At 38.6% G+C, this 18,317-nt stretch overlaps 1 protein-coding gene across 2 annotated transcripts in view; it reads right to left on the reverse strand.

The window, feature by feature from the left end:
• ppp3ca (protein phosphatase 3, catalytic subunit, alpha isozyme) overlaps nt 1-17,398 on the reverse strand; it is a 33,150-nt gene extending 15,752 nt beyond the window's left edge. Inside the window, exons 1-6 of one of the 2 annotated variants that reach the window (XM_067608040.1) lie at nt 16,919-17,398; nt 10,800-11,000; nt 3,219-3,343; nt 3,000-3,111; nt 2,151-2,296; nt 1,923-2,062 (exon numbers count right to left, since the gene is read on the reverse strand). In XM_067608040.1, coding sequence (XP_067464141.1) covers nt 1,923-2,062; nt 2,151-2,296; nt 3,000-3,111; nt 3,219-3,343; nt 10,800-11,000; nt 16,919-16,973 — 779 coding nt within the window. In that variant the 5' untranslated portion in view covers nt 16,974-17,398. The remainder of the gene's footprint in view (nt 1-1,922; nt 2,063-2,150; nt 2,297-2,999; nt 3,112-3,218; nt 3,344-10,799; nt 11,001-16,918) is intronic. The other variant, XM_067608039.1, reaches the window with a different exon arrangement.
• Nucleotides 17,399-18,317: the final 919 nt, after the last annotated feature.

An 18,317-nucleotide genomic window follows, 5' to 3' on the forward strand; every position in this document is an offset into this window, starting at 1 on the left:
GGTTCCAGTTCACCTTGGGGTGGTAATAAAATCAGCTTTTGGTTTCTTGAAACTTGCTTGATAAAGGCAATCCATCAAAATGAACATTTGTTGCTGTTATTGTTGCAAAGTAGTTTAAATAGCCTTGAGCTCTCCAACAAGAACAGTTTTCAGATAGTCCTTGCTTGAAGTAGCATTTATTGCACAAAAATAACATTAACTATTAAAATATCAGGATCTGAGGCAAGCTTCATGTCTTTGCAAGCGAATTCTTGCTGAAGCTGAAGTGTGCTCGTATATTCAAATAAAAATCTAAAAACCTGTCATACTTGAGGAAAAGGTCGGCAGTAATGTAATTTAAGTTAGCATTCAGTTTTAAGTTTAGTTTCAAAGTAACAAGGTGATCTTGCCAATATGGAAATATAGTTTGAAACTGAAACTTCTGCTTTTAACACTTTGGTAGGACTATTTCATCTGATATCATTTTAAGCAAATGGCACCTCTGACACTTCTCCACGAGCCCACAAATATACTAAAAAGAAAATTACAGTCAGGTTAGAATGTGAACCTGAACTGCAATTACTCTGCACACACTGTCCAGGATGTCATTTTCTCTTCGGTGGAGAAATAAATCTTCCTGACTTTACCTTATGTGATTTGAGCAGAACTGCAGCTCCCACACAGGGGTCTGTACTGTTCTGAACCTTCATTAAGGAAACTCTCACCACAACTGCTACCTAATCGCTTAGCCTCACCATCACCTACCTCCACAGCTCTATCCCTTCTCACAACAATATTAGGACAGTGCTCGCTCCATCCTCTTTTACAAGCTCTGCCACGGAGGTTTAACAGTTGCATAACAAACTGATTTCCAATTTGCCTCACTATTATGTTTTGTATTTCATTCTCCTTTCTCTGTCTATTTTTACTTGACTCCAGTTTCACCCTGATAATACTTTGTCCGTAACAATCCGTTCTGAAAGTCAAAAGATGGCCACTTATGAAAAACAGTTGTTAACCACAAGACATAGACACAATCTATAGGCTTTAACAATATGTTAACCTGTTCATTCTTTAATTTGTTTCATTCAATAAATCACTCAATATACTTAATTACAGTCTCCTTCCAATGTTATTGCCATCATGGGGTGCTAAGTTGTTTGTTCTGTTCTTTTTGAGTTATGCTCAGGTAGCAGTAACTGCTAGATATCTATTAATATTTCATAACCTCAACATCTATTTTTGATATTAAGAGTTCTGTTGCTAGGCTTCTGATCAGACCTCTTGAAAGATTAAATTAAATCTGATCAACACTGATAATTTATGCTGTTGACCCACAATGCTTCATCTTCTGTCTCCTAAATGCACAGTCTAATGAAGCAGAAACAGTATGAAGAAGATGACAAGTCACCAGGTTCATTATCAACCAACATCGCTTAAATATTTTTGAAAGCTCTGTTAGTTAATTTTAAAATTTATAACATTTTGTTCTTTTGGTCTTGACTGCAATTACAAAGGTGTGTATGAGATATTTGTATAAGATTTTCACTAAACTGTATGTAAGAGGAAAGGTACTGCACTCAACATGGTTGTTAGACCACAGGGGTTTAAACATAACTTTAGTTTGTTCACAAGGAAACTCCACACAGAACCTATAAGTGTAATTAGAGACCTACCACAATGTAACATGGGTCAAGCTAATGGAATCAGTACAGTATAGGATATGTACTTGTTACAGGTGATTGCTCGCAATGCAAGATGACATAAACACAATGTTTCAGACCATTGATTCATGAAAGCAGCACAATACTGCATCCTTTAGTTAATCTGGATCTTACCTATCTGAGTACGGGCAAGACAGCAGTATTCAAATTATAATAATCAAGAATAATCCAGACAAACCTTGACCAGAGTGGTGCAGGGAAGGAAAAGGGACAGCTCACCTGTAGAAGTAGGAGCAGCCTCGCACTGTGTTGTGGCTGAAATATTCCTGGGTTTTCTCATTGCCAAAGTCCTCCAGAGGATCAGACCACAGCAGGTCACACATTGGCCCAAAAGCCGGCGGCTCCTTGAACCGATCCAACTTCACATGAAGAAGCAGAAATGTAGGCTAGGTTAATATATGTACACACACAACCAATGTAAAACCTGGTACTGTAGAGGGATATTACCTTTTTAATGTCATCTAAGGTGTGTATTTCAGGTGAGAGTCCACCGTGGACACACAGAAACTGTTGGTTCATGAGTGCAGCCAGGGGAAGGCAGTCAAATGCATCCATACATGAGTCATACACCTGCTCTGAGTACTTGATTTTACCTGAGAGAAGACAGAAATTTAATCAGTTGCATCAGTGTTGACAGTCCTAACATGATATATATGTGAAAAAAAAAAAGTTTGTTCACTGTCTGAACATAACGTTTTCATGTATTGTATGTATAAGTAAAAATTAGGTGATGAATCTCTTTTTGAAGATGTATGTAAAGAGGTAATAAGGAAAGGAAAAAATGTAAGAAATATTATTTTTGTTATACAGTAAGATCATAACGTACAATAATAATCAAGATATATTTTAAGTTATATTAAGATACATTTGAAATAAAGTAATAACATTGCTTCACACATACACTAATGCAGGCCTACAGATTAGGTAATATTTATAACAAAAGCATTTATCAAGTGTTTACATGTTATATTGACAGTTCCAGAAAAAAAACTCTTCTATATTTTTCTCTTGTGTAACTGAATTTTCCTGTATGAATGTGTGCATTTGTGTGCACTTGTATGTATACTGTACCTTCATGTACTTTGCTTTCAGCTCAAAAATTTTCCATTGTTCACAGACAACTGTAACACCCATGTCTATGCTGTCCTTCGGAATTAACCTGACAGTCCTGACAGACAGGTGCATTACTTGTAATCTCTACCAGAAGTGCTCCAGGCAACACATGACATTAGCAAGACAGAGAGGAAAAAATCCCCCGCAAAAAAAACAATATGGTAAACACTGAAAGGTACTCACATTCCTGTTTGAAGGTGAAATATTCTGTCAAATGTCTACATTCATGATTTCCACGAAGTAAAAATAGTGTCTTTGGATAGAGGATTTTCAGCGACCAAAGGTATAAAACACACTGTCAAGACAAATATGTAAACAAAGTGTTATTCCAGCCAAAAAGTTACAAATGTCAGTTTATATCATTATAATCTTACAATATTAATGATATTCTGATGGTTTTACCTCAATACTGAAGTAGCCACGGTCAACATAGTCCCCGAGGAACAGGTACCGTGTTGTGGCTGGTGATCCTCCAACTTCAAACAGCTTCATAAGATCAAAGAATTGCCCATGGATGTCCCCACACACTGGAAAACAACCAAAGGACAGTAAAAGTTACAGAATCAAAGAATCTCATTGAATATTTTCCTCTGCATCTTTGTGTTTTGGCTGTATGTGTGCACATCCATCTTTTTTTTACATGTATGATGGAGAACAAATACACAGTCCTCATGTTCAGCACAGGTCTGTGCTATCATTTGGTCATTTTGGTGTATTCAGTTCAGTGAAGCACCACAACAGGACTCAGTCCTCGTAGCTTTCTGAAACCCACTGAAAAATAATTGGATACAGCTTGTCATGATGCTAAAAATCAAGAATGTTTTTCACCCAGAAAAACGATCTTGGAGATCTTCTCATGCAAACATCAGCGATGGTGTGTGAGTTCACATAGATGTAACGCCTGCATTTTTACGAACAACAGGAAATCCACTTCTCTCATTTATTGGTTCTGAAGGTTCGAAGACAGAAAACAAGACGGTAGAGAAGATTCTGGCAGTATCTCATGCAGTACAGAGAGGTACACTTTGTACCAGAGATGTGTATCTTCTTCTTCTGCTCACAGGTTAGCTTTATAAATAGACAGACAAGCGGGCAGACAGGCAGTGAAACTGTGTGGAGATGCTACACTCGGTTTTAATATGTGCATCTCAACCCGCTCAATCATTTGTATTTGACAAAGGTGATGAATTCTGTTTGTTGTAATGATCGCTATGATAAGATATAAAAACAGTAAACTAACAATGAGATTGGATTAATAATGATGTATAATATACAGCAAAATGACATATAGCTACTGTAGATGTTATGTAACCATAAATATAATCACAAGTAATAATAGCTTTATTATTATTACAAATAGAGAAAAAAGATCATATCGTATGCTAGTTAAAAAATGTGAAGGACACTAAGCCGTCATTTGCCTTTACACATTTCTTCATTATCACTTTGGATTATTGTATGCAGCAGGCTAACCCTCTCCCAAAAAAGACAAAAAGCCCCATATTTTATTAATTACTACGTTTTTCGGCTACTGTGGCCCTTCTCAAATGTTTACAAGACAAGTAGAAACCAGTTTGTGCCGAGATGGACTGACTTATACAGTCAGCCGAGCAGCAGAGGAGGCTGTGAGGGATGAAAATAATTTGTACTTTCCCGCAGCAAGAATATATGTTTTATCTACAGTTAAAGCCATACTGCAAGTATTATAATGCCTAAATAATGCTGAAAGCACTCTTATACAAATGATTTGAGAATATAGTGATATAATGGTGTAATGGTTCCTCCTGTCCTCAAGTCGTGATCGTACTGAGATATTTCTGTGGTCTTTGGCTAAAAGGCCTCTGTCCTCCACAGAGAAATGAGACACTCACCTCAAAGAGGTTGAAAAAGCTCAATCCCCCCGGGGAGATACATACTTTTTCGTATTGAACAGTATGGCTTTGGAGCGCAAACCTACATCTCATTTCCTCACTGCCTTCAATTTTTCATTATCATCTCTCTCTGTCTCCTTCTCTCCTACTCATCCTCCATCTCCTCTCCCTTTTCTGTCTCCCCTATCAGCTCCACAGTGGCCTTCGCCCACTCAAAGCTTAGAGCAATGTGAGTGGGAGACTGCTTGTGTGACTAAAGCAATCAAACACACACACACGCGCGCATACATGCGCGCACACACACCAACGACCATGTAACACATCCATGCAAGTTAAGATTTGCGAGTGCATAAATGCCTCATAATATATGAATACACACACACAAACACACAGCTGCAGAGATATTAAAACACAGCTCGAGCTCACGAAGATACAAAACAGACCTCCACACTCACAAATACCCATACACAATACTCAGCTCATCATCCATATTTCATGCTTAATACATAAAGCCTCCATTTTCCTCACACAAGTCAAGACAAGGAGCCTGGGACTTCTCCTGAAGTCAATGTGCATTTCATCCATTTGCCACCTATGTTTCGGTTAAACACTGCATTTGCTTTTAAGGAAGACAATTAAGCTGATGGATTGCTAATTATCTGCATAATTCCATGTATATTTAATGGCACACAGTTTCAGGTGAAGCTGAATGACATGCTTAAGTAAATGGGACATGAGTGTGCAAATGATGCAGAGGATTTATAGGATTTCACAAATATGTAAAAGAAAGCAAAAGTGTGACTTGAGCAAATGCTTGAATATTAGGACTCATTCGGAATTGCACTTCACAAAGCCCATTCTTCTCTTGGGCATAGATACCAAAGTGTCTAGTACCTATTTTTTGATACCTGAGTTTCAGTACCGATAGCAAGTACACTGAGAAATGTTAAGTTTTGAGAAATATGAATTTGGTTTTCTATAAAACCCTTTTATTCATTTAACAAATGAAGCTAAAGTTTTCACATTAGCTTAAATGATGTAGAAACAAAAGCAGCCATAAAAGAGCTAAATAAAATAGTTTTAAATAGGCAAAATCTTGATTCAGATCCGAAAATATATGATCAAAGAATAAGTCTGACCAGGCATTTGATGCCGACTTTCAGTACTTGACAGTTTTTAACACTTAGATAGAAAAGCATTGCACACAATACCAATAAAGTGTTGAGCCTAGGGCTGCAACTAACGACTATTTTCTTTAATCTGCCAATTATTTTCTCTGTTAGTTGATTAATTGTTTACTCTATTAATTGTTAAAAATAGTGAAAAAATGGTATTCTCAGTGTCTTGGAGACCACAGTGATGTCTTCAGTTTACTTGTTTTGTCTGACTAACAGTCTAAAATATTAAGATTTTCAATGAACTGTCACATATGACGAGGAAAAACAGCAAATCCTCACATTTGAAAAGCTGGAACCATATAATGTGGCATTTTTACTTGAAAAATGACAGATTGATTATCAAAATAGTTGTCAATTAATTTTCTGATGATTGACTAATCGAATAAATAACTAATCGTTGCAGCTCTAGTTGAGCCCTACCAGCACCTTCTAGTTTGTTATTTTTAATCTGAATTCATAGGTTTATTTATTTAAACAGTAGTTGGATAAATATATTCTGTTCAGGCTTTAAAGATGCAATAAAGTGAGCCTGAGGGGAAAACATTCTCTTGATTATTTCTCTTGATGGGAAACTAATACACAGGATAAAAATAATTTAGTGTCTGGTTCAGGTATGTTCAGTTTAGAACATAACTAGGACACACTGCAGGTTGATCAGAGGGAAAGACTGACAGGTAAAAACAATGTTACTTGCCGACATGTACGGATGCTGTGAGATTTTAGCAATTCAGATTTTTCTTTTCCCTTGATACCTTTTACCTTTATTTATGTTGCTGGTTTAAAATAAAGATGTTACACCCTTTCTGTAACTTAACAACTAGACATTTTAAAACCCTGATCCACCTGCTATTGTTCAAACTGCTGCTTTACTCATATTTGAGTTGATCAGGATTATATTGAGCCAGAATGCAGCTGATTTTGTGCAAGAAGAAAGAACAATAATGCCTAAGAGTTAAACCAATGCAGTAGTCTACACTACTCAAAAAGCACAAAAAGAGCAATGATTTGGTCTTTGGTGAGAGGATTTGAAAAGATAGATACAGTGTACCTGTAATATTGTTCAACTATTTTACTCATATGACAAGATAATGATGATTCTTCCTGAAAGTGACAGTTTTCTGCTCTTAGAATTGAGATTCATGTAGATTCCTCTCTTATCTGTGTTTCATCTCAGCGTGTGTTCAGGTCAGGTGTTCATTTTTGTACTGCAGGTACAAACAGTAGCATTGTCAGCCCACATCTGCTCACTCACTCTTAATTCTTATGCGTCTTTTCCCACTGTTATCATCTTCTCCTCTAGGTTCTTCTCTACAGAAATGTTACTATAAACACACAAAAAAAAAACAGCCATAGATTTCTCGTTGGCTAATATTATAAGTAGCAATATATGTCTCATTATCAGACTGTCCCAACAAGTCTCTAAAAACTCTCCAGCTGGTCCAGAATGCAGCTGCACGTGTACTGACAAAAACTAGAAAAAGAGATCATACTTCTCCCATTTTAGCTTCTCTGCACTGGCTCCCTGTAAAATCCAAAATAGAATTTAGCTCTTAGTACCCTCTTATCCCACTAGAAAGCTGTGCTCCCAGAATCAGGCTTACTTGTGGTTCCTAAAGGCTCCAAAAGTAGGATGGGAGGCAGAGCCTTCGGCTATCAGGCTCCTCTCCTGTGGAACCATCTTCCAGATTCGGTCCAGGGTGCAGACACCCTCTCTACATTTAAGAGTAGGCTTAAAACTTTCCTTTTTGATAAAGCTTATAGTCAGGGCCAACCCAGGCTTTAGTTGGACCTGCCCCTAGTTATGCTGCTATAGGCCTAGACTCCCCATTATGCACTGAGCTCCTCTCTCCTCCTCCCCCTCTCCAACTGTACACATTCATGTATCATTAATGCATGTTACTAACTTGGCATCTTCCCCGTAGTTTTTTGCTTTCTCGTCTTGCAGGCGACCTTCAAATTGCAAGACCGCCAGCTGCTCAGCGTGTTCCCCACCGCTGCTGCTATTATTATTAGTCATTTTTCTATTATTATTATTGCTGTTATCATTATTATTGTTGTTGCTGTGCTTCTCTGTGTCTCTCTCCCCCCCTCCCTCCCTGTTTTTCTCTCAACCCAACCGGTCAAGGCAGATGGCTGCCCACCTAGAGCTTGGTTCTTCTTGAGGGTTTCTTCCTGTTTAAAGAGTTTTTCCTCACTGCTGTCGCCAAGTGCTTGCTCATGGGGGAATTTTGGGTCTCTGTAAAATAAGGAGTACAGTCTACACCTGTAACAATAACTTCTGTTGTGATTTGTTGCAATATAAAAAAGATTGACTTGACTTGGCCTTGAGTAGGCTTCTACTATCCTGCTTAGTTACATGGAAACACAGTCGATTTTCTAACATTAAGGAGCATAAACCCACAGATTTAAATGTTACATTAGCCTAACATTATCAGCTTATCAAGAAACACAATGTGTGTTACCATAATTATGCTGATGACATGCAATTATATATATTTCCCTGTCCCCCGATAACCTGAGCCCTATTAACAAACTATCAGAATGTGTCAAGGATACTGATAACTGGATGTCTGGTAATTTTTTACAGTTAAACTTTGACAAGACAGAAATTCTTGTTATCGGGGCAAAGGCTAACAGACAGGAAATCTCTTTTAAATTGTCATAACTGTCTCTGGAAAGTGTCACACAGGTCAGAAACCTTGGTGTCATCCTTGACACTGACCTCCCTTTCCAGAGCCACATTAGCAGCATAATTAAAACTGGATTTTATCATTTAAGAAATATCAGGAAGGAAAGGAGCTTTTTATCCCAGGAGAATGCTGAAAAACTCGTCCATGCTTTTGTTTCCAGTCGGCTCACACGAATACCTAAAAAGCATCTCTATCAACTGCAGCTGACAGAAAAGGAAATACGACCATATAACACTTGTGCTGAGGTCGTTACACTGGCTTCCAGGATATTTTAGAATTGATTTTAAAATTTTAACACTGGTTTTTAAGGCCCTACATGGTCTGGCACCCCCATATCTCTCTGACATGCTTGTGAGCTATGAACCAGTTAGATCCCTCAGGTTATCTGGAACAGGCCATCTAGTTATACCCCAGGTCTCCACAAAAACTGGCAAAACTGCTTTTAGCTTTTATGCTGGAACATCCTACCCAGTCATGTTAGGTGTGCTCCAACGCTATCGTCTTTTAAAACTAAACTGAAAACATTCATTCGTAGCTGCGCCTTTTTTAATGGTTTTCTTTGACATGTCTTATTATCTTTTACTGGTTGGTTGCTGGTCTTAATTGTATATTTTTTTATTCCTACTTTCTTAATGGTTTTTAACTCACATGTATTATTTATGCGTTTGTTTTAATTGTGTTTACTTAAGTCTAATAGTTTTATCTTGTACACTGTCTACATAGTTTTTGTGGCTGTGAATTCTTTGATAGCTCACGCTCTGTGAAGCACGTTGTGCTTCCACCTGGAAAAGAAGAACAAAGAACTCCGGCACACTGTCTTCTGCACTTGCAATTAAAAAAGATTTATTGGGTACACCGCTTCGGTACACAGACCTTCATCAGGTTTATTTCATTTAAATAACCTTATGATGGTCTCTGTACCGAAACTGTGTTCCCAATAAATCTTTTTTAATTGCAAGTGAAGAAGACAGTGTTTAGGGGGCATTTAGGGGCAGAAGAACTCCACAACAAGCCGAAAAACCCACAGTCTGACATATTATTGCCAATATTCATGCTTCTTTTAGCTCTTTTTGGTTTTCATCAGCTTCTGAGAAAGATATCTGGGTCATTAGCCTTCCTCACCAAATACTTGCTAATGTTGTCTGTCTGCTGTTTGGTGCAATTAATTATGTTTTGCTAATGCTAACCCTGAAACATTTCAGCTAAGACACTTCTGAAAGATGGAGAAGGTTAGTAAAGAAATCACTTTCCTCAACAGCACACTGGGATAATTATGTGCTGATATGTACTGTACTGAACTGTTGTGACTTCAACTATAGCAACAGACTATTTTCTGTGTCTGTTCAACAATAAAATTTGCAGTCTGAAACCTCTCCGAGCACAACACCCTGACGGGATGCCAGGCTGTCACAGGTCTGGATGTTCCTCAATCGTCTTACACAGAGTACATGCATTTGAAGGCATCATGCTCATGTAATTACTCTCAGATTTTATCCCTTTCTTTTTTGTTAGCTTTAAATGTAACATTATAATATACAATATATAATCTACGTATATTTATCAAGCAATTAATTAATGCAATTAGTGTAATAAGTACAAGTTACAAAATGCTTCACAAAAGGCAGCAAATTAAAGTAAACAAATTCAAAAAAATAATTAGATTTTATGATCAAATAGATAAAACCAATTCCGGTAGTGTAAATACAAATACAAAACACAATTAAAAAACGGAAATAAAAGACAGACAAATATTGTTGACTCAGCCAACCTCATTTCCTTGGGCAGGTTGTTCCAGAGCCTCGGGGCCCTGACTGCAAATGCTTTGACCCCTTTAGATTTCAGCCGGGCCTCTGGAACAGATAAAAGACCTCTGCCCGAAGACCTCAAACTACATACAGGCTAATATGGTACAAAGATGTCAGAAATACAGCCTCTCTGGTCACTTTATTTAGGATACATGATAAACTACTCTCATCATCAAACGGTAAGACAATGTCAGGGCGTCCTAGTGGCTGAGCGGTTAAGATGCATACCATATAACTGCAATGTCCAAACTGTCAGCAATACAATAAAGAACAAAAAAACAAAAAGTAAGAAAATGTCACATGTCTATGGACCAGACACTTAAGCCGTTTGTGGGGGAGAAAATATTAGAAACACCTCTCAGTATAATTCAGTATCATAACAAGCTCCTCGTGTGGTGTCCTGCAGCTGACCAGCAAATGTCTCTAAAAGGTTTAATACCTGTGACTGGCGCCTCGATGTCCAGTATAGTTTTCTCCTGACGCAGGATAGCTGCTCCCTCATTGATGATACGAAGTGCCACAGCTTCCTCTACACGGCCCTCCTTGGTCAGGTGGGCCTTTAGGAGATCCACACGAGGTTTCCCTTCGCAGTCAAACACTTCCTTCATTGTAAGACGGTGGCTCAGGGGGAAGGGGACAGCTGAGGACAGAGCACAGACACATGGAGATTTAAGCAGAGGGGGCATCAAAGTAACTATTGTGGATGCCTCTGTTGTGAGAGAATAGTGACAAACACCCCTCAAGAATGATACAGAGAGAAGACCATCAAGGAATTCATGCAGAAATCCTATTTGAGAAAACCTCATCCATGTTTTGCCTGCAGGCATTATTGTGCTGCTTCTGCTGCTGCTGCATCCATCTTTGTTGACTTACAGGATATGTGCATCTTTAGTATGAAAACCATTTTCACAAACACGGCTTTGGCCTTAATATGCAGGGGGACAATAAAGTGGGAGAAGGCACTGCCTGAGTTAAACAGTAAAGAGAATTATATTAAATCATTTAGAATTATGTCAGACATCATTATGCTTCATAGATGTTTATATTTACAAATCAATTGAGGATTTTTTTCAAAGGCTGGGTCAGAGATGCAAATCATGTTTCAGTGTGTATTATTAGATATAAATTATACTGAATATAGCATTAATAGTGCAAACTGACAATGCAAAGGACAGAAAAGAAAAGCCTCCTTTGCCCTGCTGGCAAAGATCAGTAACTGGAATAGATTAACACAAAAAACTGTCAGTTAATAACAGTTATTGCAGTACAGATGTGTGGTTACTTGCTAAGTATTTTTTCTGAGTGCTGGATAAAACTCAGCTAACATCTAAGCGCTCTAGTCATCCTGCACTCTCCCTGGATTGCTGAAGCATGTGGCCATTAAAATGTACCAGTCACCTACCCAACAGACTGCCTGGGAAACTGTGAAATCCAACCACAGATCATTACTTCTGTGGCAGCAAAGGTTATTTATTAGATCTGGCGCTGATCTCTATGTGCTGTGCTGTGACCATGAGCTTTCAGGGTCCGTGTATTGACGTTAATCTATAGATCATCTGGCTTAACACAGAAAACTCCTTCTATGTGTCGGAGCTGTAAATAATTCAGATGAAAAGAAAAATAAGTCAGACGAACATGAACTCCAGTTGCAAAAATCCTTAGAATACCTTGACTCACACTGTGTACAAATGTACACAAGACACAAACCGTAGTATTTTCAGGAGTAAGGGTGCCAGATTTGTGCAACGCATTGCAAACAGGGGCACTTGAAGCAGTGCCAAACGAGGAGAAGACAAAGGAAGAATATCAAAGCTCAGGCTTAAACTGAACATGATCAACATGCTCTTTAATAATGAATGCTTGACTGGAGAAATCTCAAAGTCGCTGCTCCAGGGAAAATGAGGCGAGCCCCAGCGAGATAGGAGTAAAAATTTTCACAGTGTGCAGTGTGTATCTGTGATGGCGATGTGTGTTTTGACACATTAGCAGCTAGTACAAACTCTGCACAGTCACCACTCGAGTTCTCTCAAGTTTTAGTTCGGTTAATGTCATTGTGCACTGATGAATTTGCAATGTGATTTCTCTGATTCTTTAATATAAACAGTGCAGTGACAGCCTGATTGAATGACAATGTAACTTTGCATAAAACCAAAGAGAGATATAACAACACTAATTGAAAAGTATCCTAAAACAGCCAGAACTGGAAGGTATTTGAGATTTACCAAAAGATAAATGTGATACAGAACCCCAAATCACCCTGGAACTGGTCTTTAGCACACAATACTTTTTTTTTTTGCAAACTGACTGCACCTTTGTAATGGTAGAATGAACTGTAATGGAGCCACAAGCAGATGCTTTGAAAAGGACATTATACTTAGCTTTTTTTAGCTGGAACGGAGCAACAAAGGATTAAGCCCACTAATAACAAAGAAATTAAAAAAAAATAACCCAGATACTTAACAAATGATCTTCAACAATACATTTCATAGACACACACATATGTATGCACAGACAAGCACAGTGATATACATGTATGTTGGAGGGATGAAAAGCTGACTTCTGCTCAGCACCCAAGCAGAGTTGAACTATGAAATACTGTATGTTGCCGGGCAACAGCAGCAGCAGCAGCTGACTGTTGGAGTGCAGCCAATGCCGCCACGGGAAACTGCAATTTGCATTGGAGGCTCACATAGATGCTGTGGGAAATGCTCATACAGTAGACATGTCAAATTTGTTAGACTGTATTGAGGAGTCTCAGGATGAGGTTCAGACTGTACTGTCTGCCTTTTTGTGCCAAAACATCTTTTCTGGTTTGTCCAATCTGCAAGCTCGAAAAAAAAGAATGTGTCCAGTTAGGTTTGTGTTGCTAATGAGCAGCCCTGGGTTCAGTCAGGAAACGCTGGATGGCTTCATCTGGACCAAGTGGCAACCTACAGGGCTGAAAAATGAAGCCAACATGGAAGTGCCAAAAACTGCAGTTCCTTGAATGGCCACTTGAAGCTGGCTCCAAAAGCGAGTCAATCCCCTTAGACCCCCATGCTACAATGTCCAACTTTACAGCAGAAATAAACATGTTTACATTCTGGTACAAAAAATGGTTTTGGTCTCTATAGCTAATTTCTCTGTTCATGACAACTGTATGGGGGGTGAATTTTTATATAACTCACCCATTTAAATTTTATTAAGGTTTAAAGTTATGCATAATTAAGGGCATGGCCGCTTTGAGTGATGGGGGGGTGCCGTCACAGGCATGTCACTACCACGGCTATCCCTATATTCACAGAATATAGTGTATAGTGTAGCCATCGCTATTTCAGTGTGTCATCGGTTCATGAAAGTTAATTGTAACATTTTGGTGGCCTAAAAAAGTTTTGTTCAGCGTTTGGTTGTACTTAAAGACCCGCTAAAGAGTTGGATGTTCAGTTTTTTTCGGTAAGTATATTTTGCTTTAATGCTTTTAAGTCTGTTTTTTGCTAGCGAAAATTAGCATTAGCATTATCACCGTTAGTCATAGACTATAAATGCACCATGCTAACCAAGCCAGCAGCTAGCAGCTAGCGTTAGGGTCAGCTCCATCCTCTTGTCCAAATATGGTCACTTCTGGCTCCAAAGATCCAAGATGGTGACAGTCAAAATGCAAACTCGAGGCTTCAAAACGGGACTACACAAACCAATGGGTGACATCATGGTGGCTCTGTCCATTATTTCTTACAGTCTATGATCTGGAATAAGTAGACTGTGTGAATTTATAAGAGGTCCAGTTAACATACACAGACACAAGTGCTTTCTGGGATGTTTGAGGGACTACGGACCTCCTGCCTATTGTTGAACGTGTAGCTGAAAGCAGATCTCTTTAGCCAAAACCTGACAATTGCTGTGTCATAACCATTAATAAACAATTCATGACAATGAGTGTAGCTGGAACCAAGTTGCATGTTTGTGAGTGAAAGCTGGAGTGAATATTTGAGTTTGTTACAAGTCAAGACATATTATGTCTGAGTGCAATGCCTGTCATATTGTTGCATACTTATATAAATATACTGTTTTTATAACCTCAAACAATGGATCAAACTGTTACAGATTTACATCATGCATTTTTTTTTAATAAGAGGACTCTGATACTCTCTGACAGACTCTGACTGTGAAGTGCAAATATTCTTAAAGTCAAAGTTAATATTTTAAGTAGTAGTTTCACTAATATGAAGAAATGTATATGCTAAGGTGCTGTGCATTGCAATAAAGTAAGACACAGGTGTACTAAAGGCCTCATCCCTGAAATAACTGACCTGAATCTGCCTCTTGATGCCTACAGCACAGCGGTGACAGTGCAGTTGAAAACAAACTGCAGAGACCAGCAGTTATTGTGTTTCTTTAGGTATGTTCTGTCAGGTTAAAATGTATAAGAGAAAAGAGACCCAGTGAGAAATTTGCTGCAGTTTCTGTTAGAGATGTAGGGATAAAAATAACTTGGAATAGCTTGTAGTATCAGCAGTTTGCTACATGCACCACATACTGTACAAGAACTGTGAGAAATGTCAGTCTCAACTCATCAAAATCACCAGCGTCTCGATAGCTTCCTTTAATCACCTGAAGGATGCGTGACTCATTTTCTGTCATCTTTTTTTTTCTTCCACTTTCCAGCCTTTTGGGCATTGGGAAAAAAACTTGCCTTTTACTATGTCTTCAAAGGGAAATACAAGAATAGGAGAACAGATAAAAGTGACAAAAGGAATATTCATATGTTTGAATGTACATGTTGATCTGTGGTATGACAACAATGAGCAACAAGACAAATGAGAGTTTGGTGAAATGATGATGAATTTGTAGAAAAGTGTGGGGTATTTGAAAATGAAATATTGGGTTGCCCTGTTTATTTAAGTTTCAGATATTTAACTACCTTTGATTTGCATATCTTTTGGAAAAAATGGCAGACAACTAAGTTATAGATTAATCTATTTAGCAAAGGTTTCTAAGTTACATAACCTGAGGCCAGTAATGAACTTAAATACATATGACTTTGCTCAAACAGAAAAAAAGGGTTTGAGAAACTGTTTCCAAATCTGAAACGTTACATGATCATATTACAAAAGCAAAAGAAATGAGTCAGAATTCTTGGATGTGCTGCGTGTGTTGACACAAACCTTTGTTTAGCATATGTTTGAATGTCTGGTTGTCGGAAAGCTTTGCCAAAGAAACAATACTTTAATCTGGATCGTGGATTCTTGCTCAAACATACAACAACAAATAACAATGTTGTTTGAGATCAACTACTGTACGTTCTCAGATATCCATTGATTATCATCCCATTAAGGGATAATGGATAAACAGCTCAGCTCAATTAGATGCATTACAGGAAGGAATGAGGTATGTTTTAATAAAACAATAAATTGAAGTGTTCTTGTAGATGAATCATCTGCTGAAAGGGCAAATATAATGAAATGTGTCAGCAGCAGTATGATAAAATGTTTGTTGTATGTTCAATATCAGTTTATGATTGGAAACCATTCAGTGATGATGCCTTTTGTTCATTATGTCACATTGATGTACAGCTCCATTAAAAAATAAGCTTAAAAAAAGATAAACAAGGTGCTTCTGGCAGGACCTGGCTGATTTTTGGAGGATATAGTTCCTTTTTCAAGGGTCCACACTAGTGAGTATAACCATTAAATAAAGCTCATCCAATTGTAACAGCTTATAATGTACATATAGTGTTGTGCCTGCAGTCATTGTGATATAAGTGCATCTCACTGTGCACATTACTCCTTGTTTCTACAACTCTGCAGCCTAAAGGACAAAGTTGTTGATGCTGACTGAGCTGCTCAGCCATTGCAATAATACACTGAATATATTTCAGGCACAGTGCTGACTGTGAGTTGATCCATGTTCAAAATGAGCAGGGCTAAATGAGTTATGGCACAACTGTGAGCACTTCATCATCCTCCATTGATCCGAGTTGTATCCTCAGTAATTCTCTGACAGAGCAGTCTACTGAATCTACTGAATATGCGTCTTTTGGGATTCCTTATAGACCTTTTCTCATCAAGTTAAAACATGACTCACTCCTGGCAAAATATACCACATTAAATGTCAATTTCATGCCCTCTTCCTCTTCCCCTGGCCCTGTCAAAGCCTGTGAAATCCTGCTGCATCACTGCCCCAGCTTCTACCACAAGCCCGGCAATTCAGCTGTTTTTTCCCCCTCTCTTGCTCTCATGCACTCCCGAGCCAAAGCCATAAAACAGTCAAATCATGACAGCAAAGATTGAAACATAAATAAATTAATGCAGTTTAAAAAAATACCCCATATCTCCTGGTACAGCCGGGCTGCTGCTATATACACGTTATGCCCGTTCTTCGTGTGGGCTGTGCAGCAAAGAAACCCGGATTGTTTGTCAACATCAAAGCCCACTACCATCACCATGAACACAACTTGATGGCCGCATCTTCACCATCAATGCACGACAGGAAAAATAAAGGCCAAACCACAAGGAGCCAAACACTTGAGATGTTATGTAATACCTCCATCCATAACCAAACGCAAAATGTAGGCTAACTTACATTTCACCACCCGATCGGTGGCGTTTAAGACGATGTCAGCGTTAGACATCTTCATGGGCAGTTGCTGTCTTCGAGGCTGAAGCGTTTTCTCTCCCTCCTTTTAGGATGAACTCTCAGTATTTGTTGTCGAAATGCGGCTGATGCTGTGTGGCATCACTTGGATGATGCGCCCCCTCCGTGCGTCGGTGCTGCGCCGGGTAAAGGACTGCTGCTCCCCAGGCAGGGATGGATGCTGCTGGATGCTGCAGGAGGGAGCTGCTGCTGCTGCTGCTGTGCTAAGCTGGTTAATGTGGGGGAGGATGCGCGGAGAGAGAGACAGAGAGAGAGAGAGAAAGAGAGAGGGAGAGAGAGAGTGTGTGTGTGAGAGAGAGAGACAGAGAGAGAGAGAGAGATATGTGCACTATCCCGACATGGCGGTGGAGGGAACTCCCACGCAAATGTTTCACGGGACTGCCTGATGCTGCCATCAGATGGAGGCTGAGACGGGGTTGCCCCCACGCACGCACGGCACGCCATGTTTCGGTATTCTCGAAATTTTAGTACGTCCGAATATAAGAGCGCAGGCTAGTTGCTTTATTGGTTCAAATAAGTGATATAGATTAGAGGAGACATTTCGAGACATTTCACTTGGTTTATGGAAACTAAATTAAAAAATCTAGCACAATTTATTCAACAAATCATTTTCGATTCTTTCGAAATTTAGAGCTTTAATGATGTGACTGATCTATTGGTTTCTGCCACAGACAAGTTAAATTTGCATCAGTTGCTGAAGATTAAGTTTGTCTAGATCAAAATATATTCAAACTTGAATTTACAAGATTTTTAAAGGCTAATTAATTTAAAGGTTAATTAAATCTATGTGGTTTAGTGTTCAGAAATGACATACACAATGGGATTAAGAGACATAAATTGGCTATTTATGATCATTTACAATCTAAAAATACTGTATCTATTAAAAAGTGATTTCTAATCCCTGATTTTAGACTGTAAGGCAGTTGCCAGACTGGCCCCACCTTGCTCTTCATTCAGCCCACCGTGAGGCAGACACAGCTCTACCTTGTTCTTCCACAGACAGTGACCCAGCACACAATTTGATCTGCAGATCTTCTACACAAAAAAATAGCCACAATACTAAATTTGTTTTTATTTTAACAAATTAAAATTGTTCCCTAACATCATATTAATTTGACAAATCAAGTCAAAATTGGTATAACATGTATTGTATATGGTCACATGAGTAAGAATTTATAGGATGTTAAACACAACCCAAAACCTGGACAAATATTACGAGTCAAACCTCATATTGCATTTTGGGTAATGATTTTTTCACTTAGAAGATCCAGAGTTTGTAGTAAATTAATATGTCGGCAAATATACCCAGAGAGAGAGAGAGAGAGAG

This window comes from Thunnus thynnus, chromosome 13, assembly GCF_963924715.1.
Source record: "Thunnus thynnus chromosome 13, fThuThy2.1, whole genome shotgun sequence".
In the NCBI taxonomy this organism is placed as follows: domain Eukaryota; kingdom Metazoa; phylum Chordata; class Actinopteri; order Scombriformes; family Scombridae; genus Thunnus; species Thunnus thynnus.